Source organism: Sander lucioperca, chromosome 17 (genome assembly GCF_008315115.2).
Source record: "Sander lucioperca isolate FBNREF2018 chromosome 17, SLUC_FBN_1.2, whole genome shotgun sequence".
Classification (NCBI taxonomy): Eukaryota; Metazoa; Chordata; class Actinopteri; order Perciformes; family Percidae; genus Sander; species Sander lucioperca.
This window is the reverse complement of record NC_050189.1, coordinates 26,284,585-26,301,643: the sequence shown is the minus strand read 5'-3', so window position 1 is coordinate 26,301,643 and position 17,059 is coordinate 26,284,585. Positions and strand designations below refer to the sequence as shown.

General features: G+C 39.5%; 1 protein-coding gene across 1 annotated transcript in view; it reads left to right on the top strand.

The window, feature by feature from the left end:
- The window catches only part of ppm1f (protein phosphatase, Mg2+/Mn2+ dependent, 1F), a 31,201-nt gene extending 14,516 nt beyond the window's left edge, over window positions 1-16,685 (top strand). Inside the window, exons 5-6 of the mRNA XM_031303794.2 lie at window positions 7,860-7,953; window positions 15,294-16,685. Of these exons, the coding sequence (XP_031159654.1) occupies window positions 7,860-7,953; window positions 15,294-15,682 (483 nt within the window). The 3' untranslated portion in view covers window positions 15,683-16,685. The remainder of the gene's footprint in view (window positions 1-7,859; window positions 7,954-15,293) is intronic.
- Window positions 16,686-17,059: the final 374 nt, after the last annotated feature.

Genomic DNA, 17,059 nt, shown 5'->3' with positions numbered 1-17,059 from the left:
GTGAGTACTTGGATTTTGGTTGAGAGCCAGTCCTGTAAATCCTCCCAAAAGGCTTCGCAGTACATACAATGGAAAAACAGGTGATCAGTAGTTTCAATTTCAGTTTCACAAAAATTACAGTTATTATGATCCACGCCGAATCTCTTTCTTAGCAGCTCGTTGGATGGATAAATATTACTCATAATTTTAAAGTGGACTTCTTTTGCCTTGGGGCTTACAGGATACTTGATATAGTTGGTCTGATTCAGAGAACAGCTGGAGTATGGAGTTTCTGTTCGAGCGTATTGGGAAGAGTATACTATTAAGATGAATACGAAATAATTTGTTTGAATTTCCCTCAGCCAGAAAATCATGATCATTAAAATGAAGTGTGGGTAGATTTAACATAACCGATTGTGTTTCTATGTTTTGGACTAACCCTTTAATTAACAGAGGGATCGCTTTGATTACTTTGTCAAATTGAGCATGTGTGCAAACTATGTTATATTTCGAGCAGAAGCTGTCATAAGTTAGCCAGCATCCCTGGTCGTTAATTAAATGGGTTACTGACCAGATATTTTTATCCATCCAATGCTGTAAGTGGAGAGATCTGCGATTACATAGCACATATCTGTTATTCCAGATGGGAGCTTGATGTGGGGTGAAATTGTGCGTGTACATTACATTACATTACATTACATGTCATTTAGCTGACGCTTTTATCCAAAGCGACTTACAATTAAGTGCTTTCAACTGTGAAGGTTCAAACTCCAGACCACAAGTAGTAAGTGCAAATACAGTAGCTTTAAATAGGCAAAGCTACAAAGAGACATATGAAAGTGCAGGTTCAAAAGTGCAAGTTCAAGATTTTATCCGAGGTGTAGTCGGAAGAGATGCGTTTTTAGCCTTCGGCGGAAGATGTGTAGGCTTTCGGCCATCCTGATATCGATGGGGAGCTCGTTCCACCATTTGGGAGCCAGGACAGTGAACAGTCGGGATTTCGTTGAGTGATTAGTTCTCCCTCGCTGTGAGGGAGCAGCCAGCAGTTTGGCTGATGCAGAACGAAGTGGGCGGGTTGGGGTATTTGGTTTGACCATGTTCTGGATGTAAGCGGGTGCTGATCCGTTCATGGCCCTGTACGTAAGTACTAGTGTCTTGAAGCGGATGCGGGCCGCAATTGGTAGCCAGTGAAGAGAGCGGAGGAGAGGTGTAGTGTGAGAGAACTTGGGGAGGTTGAAGACAAGTCGAGCCGCTGCATTCTGAATGAGCTGCAGGGGTTGGATGGCACATGCAGGCAGGCCAATCAGGAGGGAGTTTCCAGCATATATAGTACCTGTTTGTGAAATGAATCACAAACATCTCTTTAATGGTATTTTCTCCTTCTAAGCCATTAATCTTCTTAATGTGTTTGCTAAAGAAGATTGAATATTGGCAGATTTTATATTTAAAAAATTCCCATTTTTGAGTGTATGACGATATGGAATCATCCTGTAAGACTTCTTGAATATGTTTTTTAATGCCACTACAGTACTCATCATTTTTTAGGAGATTTGCATTAAACTTCCAGTACCCCTTTCTCCAAACTGTATTGTAGGGGTTACTGATAAATCAATACAGCAATGGTCAGTAAGTGGTGCAGGAGATATTTCACAGTTTGCAATTTGACTTAGCATTGTGTTTGCTACTAACCAGTAATCTAGTCTAGATTTGATAGAGGCATCTGATTTAACCTGTTAACACCCACCCACATTTTAATATTTATTAATATTTCAACATTAAAAATTATTTCACGAATGTGACACTTTTGTCAATATGGACATATTACACATTATTAGATCGGTTAGATTCTCAGCTATAGCTATAGCAACAAACATGATTCATTTAGATCAGACCTCATAAACAAAAAAAGAAGGATTAAAAGTGACGACTTCTTACCTTTGAAGCAGTTGTAAAGTCTGCCCATTCCCTAATTGTTTATATTCATTTCATCAGGTTCCAACAATCAAAAGACCAAAAGGGTTTCTCATAAAAATAATCCAGTAGGTACAAAATGCTGTGTAAAAACAAAACAAAAAGTCCGTAGCTAACTGTTTGCTCCTTTGTCAATGCAGTTGGCAAAAATAATATTTTCTCTTCATCCTGCACGGTGTTGTTGGGTATGCTTGTTTTCCTTCCTTACCTTATCTACAATGCGAAAGCATCCCCAACTTTTTCTGTTTAGTTTTCACCCTGGGACAGCCCCCGACGTCCAGCAAGCGCTCCCATTATGGAGCGGTCAATTTGCTGCGTCATCTCTCTGAGCAGCCATCTTAGGAAAAGCTGTCATTGGCTATCGACACGTCAATCATGGCAGTTGTAGCTAATCACATTCCCTTTCCAACGGTATATAGCATGATAGAAATATTCAATGGGAGCCAGTCCAAATGAATGGGTAACAGACCTAAGCCCCGCCTCCCAGAGCCAGCATGCACATACATCTGATTTATGAGAAAAAAAATATGTTCAACAATGTTTGAATGAATTTAAAACGATTTTGTAAGTCATTTTAAGTCTTTAGTATGTTTTTTTTCTAACAGCATAGAAGTGAGTAAAAGCATTTAGCAACATTTGGTCACTTGGAGAAGTTTTGGAGAGGTTTTGGCACACCCACTGTTAACACATGTTATACCAAATACTGAAAACTCCCTAGCTCCCATTAGGTTAGGACTAGAGATCTGAAACTTTATATAGGTCTTGTTGACAAGGCGTAGAAGGCATGTGTTGTGTTCTGCATAGTGTGGCACAAAGTATGTTTTAGTTTTTTTAGTTTTTTTTTTAAAAATTACGTTTTTTTAGACGGGACCAAAATAACTATTTTGAACCATGTTTGAACTGCTGTAGTGTATGTTGTGTTTTAATCACATGCTAATCAAGCACATATCCATAAACTAGAAGAATGTAGGTTTCAAATGAAGCCTCATACATGCATTTTGGCCTTGCAGTTCTTCTGTTATAAGCTTTTCCATTTGGGAACCAGAAATAGACGAAATCAGGCCAAAGAGGTGGATTTTAACAGGTTAAACCAGGTAAATTGTCTAAGATTTGGGTTTTTGTCTCTCCAAGGATCGTGGAGGTATAAATTGTTAATAAGGTAACCAATAATGTGTTAGGATGAGGATTTGTATATTTGCTGGGGGATCTGTCGATCCACTCATCCAACACCGTATTCCAGTCCCCACCTATTATTACGTTTTCTGTAGAATATCTTTCTTTGAGTTGTACAACTGTTTCTGTAATATCTTTAAGAAGGTTTCTATTTTGCACTGTGTTACAGTAGCCATAAATATTACCCAGAAGTAGGGCAGAGTCATCCAAAAGTAACACACATATAATCCAGTGACCATCAATACTAGATTTTGTCATTGCCACTTTCCACGGACAGTTATTGAATAGGATTGCAACTCCTGCAGATCTCGATGTGCCATGTGAAAAAAATATTTTATCTCCCCATTGATTTGACCAGAATTTTTCATCAGAGTCGTTTGAGTGAGTTTCTTGGATGAGTATATATTGTAAACTTCTGTTTTTACAGTAGAGAACCAGCTTTTCTTTTCAAGTTGTCTCGTAGGCCCCTAGCGTTAATAGTTAAAAGTTTGAGGTTGTTTTTTAAGGACATCAAAGAAGAGTAAGGTAAATTATAGAGTAAATAAATTAAAGTGCCAATAAATAGAGGAAGGTTTTAACAATAACGAGCTTTCTTTTTTTAGAAGCTCTTAAGTTGAAGAAAAAAACTTCAGACAGGTCCCTGAAATGCATCATTGAGACTGACATTGGGGTGAACAAGGAGGTAAACAACTGTTTACAAATGCACATATTGAATTATTTTACCTTCTCCTGTGTGCAATTTTAGTACCATAAAGTGACTTTACATAGTGAGAACATACATGAGAAGCCGAGAATGTTCAGAACTAGCTTAACAATGAGCACTATTAACAACAACAGCATGTGTTACCAACTGAGCATTTGAGTGACATTTTAACCAACTTGATAGTGATTGACTAAATCGTTACAGTGCGTCCATCAATTACAGCAACGTGGCCTCTGTACAATGCCACCTTACCCAGCGCTCTGGCTTGCTTGATTTTCAGCCACAGTTGTTCTCTTGCCTGCCGATCCTCCTTGGTGAAATCCTGCACAAAGCGGAGCCCTTGATCTTTACACATGGGAGAATCCTTCGTTGCTTTCCACATTTCATCCCGGTGACGGCTCCTCAGAAACTGCATGATGATCTGGCGGCTCCAACCGTCTTCTCCTCTCCTCCCGACGCGATGAACTGAGTTGACAACGTCTTCAATCTCTTCTTCCCATTGTGGAAAGATTATGAAGAGCAGCTCTCGAATTTTCTCTCTGAGGTTTTCTCCTTCCTTTTTCTTGAGACCGGAAAGTCTCAAGTTCCAGCAGTGTTTGTATCTTTCCACCTCAAGTATTTTCTCTTTTAGTTTGGTGTTTTCCTTCTTCATGACAGAGTGCTCTTTTTCCAGCACCTCCAATTTGGACGTACATTCAGTGAGTCCGACTGAGTTCAGCTCGACTCGCTGTATAATGCTGGCAACCATGTCGGAGCTTTCTTTAAGTTGTTTACCAAAATCTCCCACCTTGTTTTCCAGGTTCCTTATGGTGGCTAAAACATCACCGAGGGAAGGCTCAGTCTCTGTCGCCAATTTCTTAGTCAGTGGGAGTTTAGTTGAGGGACATTCAGTGGCCGTTTTGTGCCGCCGGAGCTAGCTGTTCTTGGCTTTGATGTATCCATAGTGGTAGCAGCGCTACAGCATAGCTGGGAAAGCTAACTTATTTCCTGTGTTAGCATTCGGGCTAGCAGTCTTGAGCGGAGGAAAGTCTTTACTGTTGACGGCTGACATTGTTTTTCTTGGTATCTTTGTCCTACCTTTGCGCTCACTGTCGGTGAGGTGTAGTTAGCATATGTTTTTGGTCAATGGCAGTATTTCAGTTCGAATTTGGGACCGAACGAACAGAGCTTAAAACTTTTTGTGTGCCCTGTTTCGCCATCTTGCCGGAAGTCGCCCTGCTCTGACTATTCTGCTACGTTGATTTGAATGGAAATGGCCTTTCCATCCATTTTATTTTTATGGCTATAAACCTCTAGAAAATTATGCACTTATCACAACAAACTGTCCCAGGAACAGTAAAATGTAGGGGTGAAAGGGAGTAGTTTTGGGGAAACATTACATTAGTGAAATGTAAATGTACCTTACCAGTACTTATTGTCTGTTATGATGGTGGAATGTTATTACAAGTGTTACCATTTTGGTAACACTTGAAGCCTGTCTCTATAAACACATTTATAATATACGGTGGCCGACAGGCCCTGCAACTTAAGAAAACACACGCAAATAGACAAAACACAAGCAAATTAAGAAAACAACTTCATTAATTTGACAACACATGTGCAGCATTCAGCAAACGCGCTGCAAATACCACAACACAACCAAATACATAAACGCACTGCAAATATGAAACGATGCAAAAAGAAAAGCACGCAAACCCCGAAAAAAGAAGCAATGCAAAAAGAAAAACAACTTCATTAATTTGACAACACATGCGCAGCATTCAGCAAACGCACTGCAAATATCACAACACAACCAAATACATAAACTCACTGCAAATACACACAACACAACCAAATACATAAACGCACTGCAAATACACACAACACAACCAAATAGATAAACGCACTGCAAATATGAAACGATGCAAAAAGAAAAGCACACAAACCCCGAAAACAAATGCAACAAAAAAACGCTGCATCCAGATTACACAACGGAAGTTCTCCAGGCCTCTAGAGGGAGCAGCTAGTGGAACAGCTTGATTTTCGACCTCACGGAGAGAGAGAGAGAGAGAGAGAGAGAGAGAGAGAGAGAGAAACTGCATAGACTGTAAATATTAAATCTATGTTTGAGATCTGTTTTCTCTCGTTTGGTGGGTGTGTCTCGGCTCAGGTCCCAGCTGATACTCAATCAGCAGAGACGTCTGTAAACTCGTGGTGATAAAACATTTAAAACTGCATCAGCGTTTAACGTTGACGTTTGTTTAAGCCATATTACATGAGAGGGTTTAATTTCGAGGTCCGAAATTACTGAAGTGTAGGCCTCCTCAAGTGTAATATTGTGATTATACAACGGTTACCAACAAAATAAGTGATCAATCTGTATTCATATTGTGGAGCAATTCGCTCTTGAAATACAAAAAACAGACTCTAGTCCCTCCCTGTTAGTAAACCAGCCAATTTACCGTGGGATTTATCAAACTGAATAAATCCCGCCCGCACATATAAACACAAAACTGCTTTGCTAACTCCAACGTGTTGTAAGTAAGACATCTGCTGAAAAAGTTATTGTTATCATCAGCATGATTGCCGTACTGTTTAGTTCACAAACATCCAAAACACCAAAGTACAAACACATAGCGGACCAGACGCGAGCTTTTATTTTGAAAAGCCGAAGCACGGGGACAGCACCAGCCGGGAGGGCATGAGACGGGAGCATAGACTGTATATTAATAATATATTATGTTAATAATAATAATAATAATAATATGAATTTAATATCGGTTAATAACGGTCGAAAATAGGGTTAAAAGCTGTTCCACTTAGCTGCGCCCTCTAGAGGCCTGGAGAACTTCCGTTGTGTAATCTGGAAGCAGCGTTTTTTTGTTGCATTTGTTTTCGGGGTTTGTGTGCTTTTCTTTTTGCATTGTTTCATATTTGCAGTGCATTTATGTATTTGGTTGTGTTGTGATATTTGCAGCGCGTTTGCTGAATGCTGCGCATGTGTTGTCAAATTAATGAAGTTTTTCTTTTTGCATCTCTTCTTTTTTCGGGGTTTGCATGCTTTTCTTTTTGCATCGTTTTTTATTTGCAGTACGTTTATGTATTTGGTTGTGTTGTGGTATTTGCAGCGCCTTTGCTGAATGCTGCGCATGTGTTGTCAAATTAATGAAGTTGTTTTCTTAATTTGCTTGTGTTTTGTCTATTTGCGTGTGTTTTCTTAAGTTGCAGGGCGTTTGCCCCTGTCGGCCACCGTAATAATATGTTATAATCTGCTTAAAATAGCGCTGTATAAGTATAGTTATAAGCAAGCTCTCTGTAACATTTTCTATGAAGCATGTCTCTATAATGCATTAAAAAACACATTTATAATGTGTTATAATCTGCTTATAGCGCTGTATAAGTATAGTTATAAGCAAGCTCTCATGGAAACAAATAGTAAAGTTCAGGGAATATACACAAGTCAATTCACAGAAATATTGCAGAATGTATTTTACAACATATTTGACCCAGTTATTGTATCATTTTCTGTGCAACTATTAAAGTTGTGTCATGGTAGTTCCGTGTGTGCACTATACACTATACTATCAGGAATGTTATTTATGTGACTCATTTGAACAAAACAGTAACGTTTCTAAATTGCCAAATTATTTTATAGGTTGGTGTGGATGTGTGCAGTGAGATGGCAGGTTGTATGTTGACTGTTGAACTGAAAGACGCACTGTGCACGGGAGAGATGGCGAGACAAATAAAAATGCTGAGGGGGACTATTGTAGTTCTTTCATGTGAATGTGATAATGTAATTATTATTTGCACCGTGAATATATTTACCATGAAATTGATTAAAATGTTTCAAGCATTTGATTTTTAGTTAATGTGTGGTTCTTCATTTAAACACTGGTGGTCAATGTGATAAGCTGACTAATGAAATAAAATGAAAAATAAATAAATAAATGTGAAGATAGTTACAACAAATTGCTGCACATCTTCAGATAAAATAAATGGTGGGAAGGTGGTCAGATGGTAAAGTTGTTCTCTGTTGTCCTTCACTGTCCAGGACGAGAAACAGAGAATTGAGGATCTTGGTGGCTGTATCACCTTCATGGGTTGTTGGCGTGTTAATGGCACCTATGCTGTCTCCAGAGCAATTGGTAAGTCAATCACAATCAACAACAGCAGAGAAAAACGCATACGTGTGGCATCCCCATTTTTATTTTGGGCTTAATTCAGTAGATATTCTAACATATTGGCCTTTTATTTACCTCCACTAAAGATAGAACACACCAATTTGAAACAGGCTGACATATTTTTGAATGTATTAACAAGATAGCCCCTTGAGATGTGACATCTAATTTTTGAGGTGGTCTTAAACACTAATTCAAAATTATAAAACATACACAAACAGAATATCGTTACATAACAAACACACAGATACAGACAACTTGCTTACCCTCTCTCACCCACACCCCCAGCTGTTATACAAGAAAATTAGATACAATAACCCAGATAATAAATCAATTACATCAGATTAAACAGCATTTGAAGCAGTTTGTATCTAAATACAAACAAAGAAACAGAAGATCATTAGTGCATTCAAGTTAAAACCATGAACAAGTTGTTTTAAGATGACAAAATAAAGATGTCCTGAATGGAATGAAACCTTTATTGCCCCGAGGGGAATTTGTTTTGCACTCAAGGGAGCCACATTAAACATTAAACATTAAGCACATACAGTAAACGGTAAATAACCATAAACAATAAAAACAATAAAAACCACACCAAACATCTGACAACAATAAAGTCTGGAAAACAGAAGCAGTTAGAAGTGGAAATAACAGTCATTAAACTAAATAAACAAAACAGTAAGTCATTAATAAAAATAGAAAAAGGATGGGTCCCAAGGTTGAACCTTGTGGAACACCCTTTTCAACAATAAACAGTCAGACCGAGAATGTTAACAAACAACACACTGATGTCTGTTATGAAGATAGGCATTTAACTAGAGCATTTTGATTTAAACCAATGGAATAAAGCTTATAGAGCATTGGAAAGATCAATACAAATGGCACGTGTTAGTTGGCTTTTATCAAAGGATGAGAACACATCATTTGGGAGTTTTAGAAGAGCAGTGGTGGTAGAGAAATTTGGTCTAAAAAGCTGGAGATAAAGTATTGAACCAATTGATGCAATTCGATAATAGATTAATAATTATCCCTTAGTTTGAAATGGCTAAGATGTGAGCCAATCCAAGGTAAATATCTGCCTTTAACTCTAATTGAGGGGAGCATGTTTGTTTGATTGGTATGAACACCATAGACTGTAAAGAAAGACATCACCTTATTGGTATGTGGACTACCGTTTTGAAGCCTCGTTTGTGGCCATCTTGGTTTTTTGCAACCGGATTTGACAATTTTTGACAAGAGGGTGGAGTTGTGTTTTTTATGGTTAGAATGGTGCTGTGCTAAGCCAAATGCTAAAGGTAAGCAGGCGGCACTTAAGATAAACTACTCAAATATCAAATTGAAGAAAGGAAAAATTCATCTTTAAAATAGAACCATCTGAAACTGCACAAGGAAACAATGCACTTTCAGTTTCTGGCATTTCTTAATATTGGTAAATCAAAGAGATCATGAAAGAAGTTAAAGCTGCAAGCAGTGATGAATGGGCCCTCTCCCCTCCCAGCACGTCAGGGGTACTGGCAGGACGGCGGTTAATGCAGTTTTAAATATCCTAACCATCTGACACTGTGCGCACAAGTTAGTTATTATTTTCTATTTCTATAATTTTTTGGGTGAAGTGCTAAAAAGCACTTGGAAAGGATGTATTTCAAATTTTGTAACACTGTCCACTATGTGGCGTAGAGAACATACACTAATTACATGTGACTCACATTGCTGTACTGTGTTGACCACACTATGTAAATTTCATGTAAATTGGATAATCTATTCAGCATTCTAATTTTCCCGGGTTTGAACCCTAATAACAAACCGGGACAAACTCAATAGTACCCCATGTACACTGAGGCTGTGTGCAAACGTCGCCATTTACAATAATTGCAATTAGTTATTAGTTAGTTTTCAAGCATTTCATTAAGTTCCGCCATTTTGCTACCCTTTATTGGATTTTAATGAATCTTGGTACTTACATTTAGGTCTTTGTGCCAGATGTCTCCATTAAGTTTAAGCAGGATTGCTCAAAAAAACAACTTGAGTTGTGGTCAATTCCTTGCTAAGCACTGCCCCTTGTGAAGTGTTTTGAATCACGGCAGCCGTGTTTTTTGATTAATTTTGATATTTATTTATTGTACAAGATGGTTCATCTAATTTTCGAGAGGGTCCTCGGTAGTAGTGTTGTTTCTTGTGTCAGTCTGTCTCTTTTTAGTAATGCAATTCTATTTAACCCAGTCAACATACGTACCTAGTAGTATAGACAAAATCAAAATTTTCTTTTAGCCAAACCCATTTCAAACAAGGTTATCTTATTATATTATTGTTACCTTATAGACTCAAGAATACATCCATTCCAGACATGAAGACGCTCTGATTTGAATTTATACATACAACATATTTATTTTACCAACCAAACATATTAGAAGTACATAGTCAAGTTACACCCATTTCCTGTTTGCCCCGCCACGGCCATGCCCTACGACGAAGTTTTTCTTTTAATAACTTTTCATCTGTAAGGTCTTAAGATGGCACAGACCAAAATTGAAGTTGATCGGATGAAATCTCTAGGAGGAATTCGTTAAAGTACGACATGTGGAAATGGCCAAAATCACACTAATTTCAAACTTTGAAATCAAAATGGCGGACTTTCTGTTGGGTGTAGGGTATGACTCCAATGACATGTTTTGTACATCTTGACAAGATACATATGTGTACCAAGTTTCATGAGTCTACGTTAAACGCACTGCAGGGGCTCAATTTTTTTAACTTTCTAGGGGGCGCTAGCGAGCCATTTTTGTGCGCCTATTCCCGAAACCCTTAAAATACGTACATTTTCACCAGACTTGATTCGACCGCCAAATTTGGTGAGTTTTTGAATATGTTAAGCCCAAATGTTATGAAAGGGGGCATGGCCTGAGTGTGGGCATGGTTATATTATAGGGGCCGGCTCATTATCACATGTAGACCACACATTCATGTAAATCGGATGATGTTTGTCATATAAGGCGCATTTCCTGTTGCCAGCGGGGGGCACTATGACCAAAAGTCATATATGGCCTGTAGGTGTCCTTAGGCCTGGACCCTTGTCAATCATGAGAATTTTCGGGCAGATACGACAACGTACACTCAAGTTACAACAACTTCTTTGTTCATCGCTCAACACTCAAAATGGCCGCCACGCCACGCCCACACCGTCAGACGAAAAGTTTTTCTTTTACTAACTTTTCATCTTTAAGGTGTTGGGATGTTACAGACCAAGTTTGAAGTACATCGGATGAAATCTCTAGGAGGAGTTCGTTAAAGTATAGCACCTTGTCTTTCGGGCCTACTTTCTGTTACCATTAGGGGGTGCTATGACTTTAAGTAAATATCGGCCTTTATTTGTCCTCAGGGTTGGACTCTTATGAATCCTGAAAAGTTTCAAGCCAGTTGGACAATGTACATGCAAGTTACAACACTTCCTGTTTTGATGGCGAAACGCACAAAATGGCCGCCCCACCACGGCCACGCCCTATGACGAAAAGTTGTCTTATAAAATGTCTTATGATGGCACAGACCGAATTTGAAGTTGATCGGATGAAATCTCTAGGAGGAGTTCGTTAAAGTACGACATGTGGAAATGGCCAAAATCGCACTAATTTCGAACTTTGAAATCAAAATGGCGGACTTCCTGTTGGGTGTAGGGTATGACTCCAATGACATGTTTTGTACATCTTGACATGTTACCTATGTGTACCAAGTTGTTTCTTGAGTCTACATTAAACACACTACAGGGGCTCAATTTATTTAACTTTGTAGGGGGCGCTAGCGAGCCATTTTTGCGCGCCTATTCCCTAGACTTGATGCGACCGGCAAATTTGGTGAGTTTTTTAATATGTTAGCCCCTCAAAAAGGCAATTCATTTGCCGGGAAAAAGAATAATAATTAAAGCTGCAAGCAGCGATGGATGGGCCCTCGTGCCTCTGCGTGCGTCAGGGTTACCGACGGACGCCGCTCCTTGCGACCGTGCATTTGCGAGGCACTCAGACTCCGCAAATCAGACTCCGCAAATCGTCACCAATGAGTTTAACGATACCTCACACAAGACTCTACGTCATACAGTTTATTATCTGTAAAAAGGGGCGTGGCTAAATTATAGGGGGTGGGTCAAACCATCACCAATTAAAAAGGAACTCTCTTCTGAGTTCAATGATACCTCACACAAGACTCTACCTTAGATGGGTCAACATGTATGAAAGGGGGCGTGGCTTAAACATAGTGGGTGGGTCAAACCATGACCAATGATGAAAGAAGTCTCTGCTGAGTTCAATGACACCTCACACAAGGGTCTACATCAAACGGGTCATTAGTTATAAAAGGGGGCGTGGCTCAAGCTTTGGGGGCGGGTCAAACCATCACCAATGAATAAGGAACTCTCTGCTGAGTTTCATGATCAGGGCATGAAGTTAACTTTTTTGACCACCAGCCACTGTGGCAGGTGGATTTTTAAATCCACCTGCCACAGGGACTTTTTACCAGCCACTTTTTTTTTGCGTCATGAAGGTGAAAAACAGGAATTGCTGTGTCTCTATGATCCTATCCTGTCCTATTGATGGTAGCCTACTCGTGAACATTGCGCCGTCATCACGTGCTGTAGTAGGGGGGCCCGCCTTGATAATCCTGTGTTGGCTCGTTACGCCACTGCATATATGAGATGAGATGACTAGACAAAATCTGGAGTAGCCTACGCCACCACAACAACAACAAAACACTGGTGAATGCGCACCATAACACATGAATGTTTTTTGTATAGTTCTTAAAAATAAAAAAATAAATAAAAAGGAAACTTGTTTTAGGGAGAATAATACTTATTACTATTAATTCATTAGCCTACTCTGGGCTGAGATTTTCAAGTAACCTTACCAAAAAGGCTCAGGATGCTGCAAATGTTGGTAAAATATGAAAAAGGCTGGTGGATTTAAGACACAAAATAATTTATTGGATGAATCAAATATGAACATATCTGTCATTGTCAGTGGCTTGTTGATCTTTACATTGTTAGTTAATTTTCTATCCTGGCCTGGGACACATTCATACGGTTTAATAAAGTCCTTATTGGACTTTAACTTATCATTGCACTTACAATAACGTAGCTGTCCTCAATTTAGGTCATCCTGTAGGTCTCATCTGCGTTTTTTCCTGCATCCACTGTGTGCGTTTGTGTGTGTGTCTGTGCGTGCGTGTGTCTCTCTGTGTGTGTGTGTGTGTGTGTGTGTGTGTGTGTGTGTGTGTGTGTGTGTGTGTGTGTGTGTGTGTGTGTGATTGTGTGTGCGCGTCATTCGCGGGGGAAACGGAGCAGTCCCGCCCGCTGCAGAGAGCCGACAATTTGAAACAGCAGCGCTGACTTTAGAGTGAAAAAACGTTACAGCGTACATTGATGTTAAAATGTCTACGTGTTGGCAGGACGGTCTGAAATGTTTTGCACGGTCTTTCGCTGTACGTTTTGTTGGTAAATGTGAGATGTTTGAGTCACACACACGTCTCATCTTCATATCAGAAACTAGGAAATTAACTTCACCCGTTCTCACTCCTGCTTGGTCAGTGGCTGCACGTGGGACTGCTGGGATTGTGTTAGTAATGAAAATGCGATAGGGGGCCCCGGCTGTCAATCAATGTCTTCCAGTGATGCGGGCCCCTGATTGGACCAGGCCCGTAAGCAACCGTGTACCCTGCTTACCGATAGTTACGAGTCTGAATCACTCAATTGTCATTGGCTACCCGCCAATGTGGCAGGTAGATTGACAGTTTCACCCGCCAATCACAAAAGTTACCCGCATTTGGCGGGTGGGCGGGTGCCAATTTCATGCCCTGTTCATGATACCTCACACAAGACTCTACCATAGATGGGTCAGCATTTATGAAAGGGGGTGTGGCTTAAGTATAGGGGACGGGCTAAACCATCACCAATGAAGAAGCAACTCTCTGCTGAGTTCAATGACACCTCACACAAGATAAGAACTTAAACGGTTCAAATGTTATGAAAGGGGGTGTGGCCTGAGTAAGTGGGCGTGGTTAAAGTATAGGGGCGGCTCAGTATCACATGTAGACCACACATTATAAGTTTCATGTAAATCGGATGATGTTTGTCATATCAAGCACTATGACCAAAAGTCAATTTTGGCCCGTAGTTGTACTCAGGCCTGGACCCTTGACAATCGAGAGAAATTTTGGGCAGATACGACAACGTACACTAAAGTTACAACTTTTGTTCATTGCTAAACACTGAAAATGGCCGCCACACCGTCTGACGAAAAGTTTTTCTTTTAATAACTTCATGTTTAAGGTGTTGGGATGGTACACACCAAATTTGAAGTCCGCCGGATAAAATCTCTAGGAGGAGTTCGTTAAAGTATAGCACCTTGACTTTTAGGCCTACTTCCTGTTGCCGCTAGGGGGCACTATGACTTAAGTAAATATCGGCCTTTATTTGTCCTCAGGGTTGAATCCTGAAAAGTTTCGAGCCAATTGGACAATGTCCACTTCCTGTTTTTGTGGTGAAACACACAAAATGGCCGCAGTGCCACGGCCACGCCCTATGCCGAAATATTTTTCTTTTAACAACTATTCATCTTTAACTTCTTAAGATGGTACAGACCAAATTTGAAGTTGATCGGAAGAAATCTCTAGGAGGAGTTCTAAAGTACGACATGGAAATGGCCAAAATCGCACTAATTTCGAACTTTCAAGTAACATTAATTACACAATCACACTAAACAGAACAATAACTTGTTGGAAATAGCATGATTATATTGAAAAGCAGTCCTCATAAATATGACAGCTTTCAGTACACAACAAACAAATATTACTGGGACCACTACAGATGAACATTTAAGATCCATATTCACTTATAGACACTACCACTGACTATCCCTGCTGCAGTTAAGCTTATTGACCATACATACAGTCCAACAAATACTAGGTTTCAACCCAGTCTTCTAGTTCGTTTTTCTCTGACTTTTTCTGAAGACGCATGAATTCCTCTTGTGGACATATAGGAACACTGCAAAATCAACCCTACTTTTCATATAACTGATTACTTGTTAAATTTCTGAATCCTGTGAATTATTTATATTTTTGTACTGTAATTTGCAAAAAAGTGACATCTCTTGGTCAGGTTCTCTGGTGTAAGATTTAAGATAGCCTGTGAGGACTTGTGATATTGATGCTAACCAAACAATCTGCCGGTTGGTTTAATTAATAAACCATTATGATTGAGTCAGTGTATGGCAGTGCTGCTCCGTTTAGCTAAAGCTGCTAACCACACATCCACATTCCTCCTTCAGGTGACTTTGACCAGAAGCCCTATGTGTCTGGAGATGCCGACTGCTCAACAACCCAGCTGTGCGGGGACGAGGACTATGTGCTGCTGGCGTGCGATGGTTTTTTTGATGCAGTCAAACCTTCAGAGGTCCCTCGTATGGTCTTGGATGCACTCCATCTGTCTTGTGACCCTGGAGGCAGGGCAGACGCTCTGCTGGAACAGTCTGAGGACACCGCTGGACTGAGAGTTGCTCAACAGTTGGTAGGTCACGCTAAGGCAGCTGGTTCTAGTGATAACATCACAGTGATGCTGGTGTTTCTGCGTCCACCGCAGCAGCTGCTGGCTCAAAACTCCAGCACAGGACCTGCACAAGCTACTCAGTACTCCTCCCAAGATGCACCACAGCAGTAAAGAAGGAGGTTTGCTGCCCCAACACTACTGTGCCAAGCTACTGCCTGACTCAGCATTTTCCTTTTCATTCAAGCTGTCAGACATCCTGCAGACTGACAAAGCTAATTTAATGCTAACAAAACACATGAACATAGCAGGCTTTAGTCACATTATGTCACTACTTTGGAGAGAGTGTTGATTCAACTGTATTTAAACAAGATCATTGGAAAAGGTTTGTTAGATTATGCAGGGCTAGTGAGCTGTGGTGGGTGGGCCCCCTCCTGAGTCCCTGAACATGTCCCTTGAATGCTTCCTCCTGCTAATTAGTTTGTGTTTATTTGAATGTGTAAGGATAAACACCATTGTGTGTGTGTGTGTGTGTGTGTGTGTGTGTGTGTGTGTGTGTGTGTGTGTGTGTGTGTTGTGTTTAAGTGATTTCTCCCAATGCCCCGAAAATGCCTTTTTTCTGTGTTGTGTTTCAGTGTATTGTCAACTTTAGTTTAGAAAATGCATATAAGCCTTCAAGAACTGATATCAGTTGATCTGTAATGCCAATCAGTATGACTATTGAGAGCATTTTGCACTGTGCACAGTGCAGGAAATGATTTGGGTTAAGTACATTTTGCAACTAGAATATGAAACTGATACATTTTGTTGAATCTCTGGAATACAGGTCCTGCTAATTAATTCTTTTGCTAATTTATCAGAAAGAACAAAATTACATAGGGATCACAAGAGGCATCAGTGTTCTTGTTTTAAAGGAGCACTAATGTGACAAAACTAACTACATAAGCTTGGCATGCTAAGTTAAATGTGGAACATGTTGCTTGATTTACTGGATCACACTCTGACAGATTTCTGTTTTGTTTTTTTATCGTTAACAGTTCTTAATCGCATCTTATTGAGAACATATATGTCTGTTGTAATGATTTTGTAAATATTCTGTATCACTGACAAGGTTGTGTGCTGTTTATAAAATTTGGTATCAACAGCCGAATTAAAAGCAATGAGAATAAAAACAGAAGAATGTGTGTTATTTTAAACCAACGTGAATAGATTTTAAAAAACGTTTGTTTGCACGCGTTAAGGTTATACCTAATATATAATTAACACAACTAATTACACTGTTGTATAACAAGTACAAACATTGATATCATAAATTGTAAAGTTTGATGAAACAAAGAACCTGATTGGGTGAAAGGATGTTTTTTTATTTAGGGTTGTAGAAAAGTTATCCTCCCATATAGTATGAGAAATAAGCATAGAATGTTAAAAAATTAAAGAATCATAAAGGATGTGTTAGGGTTAGTTCAAGTTCCAGTTAAAGTTAAAGGTAGATTGTCACTGACATAATTAATGTTCAATTCAAGTTCTCATAATGATAATGAAATTAGTGGG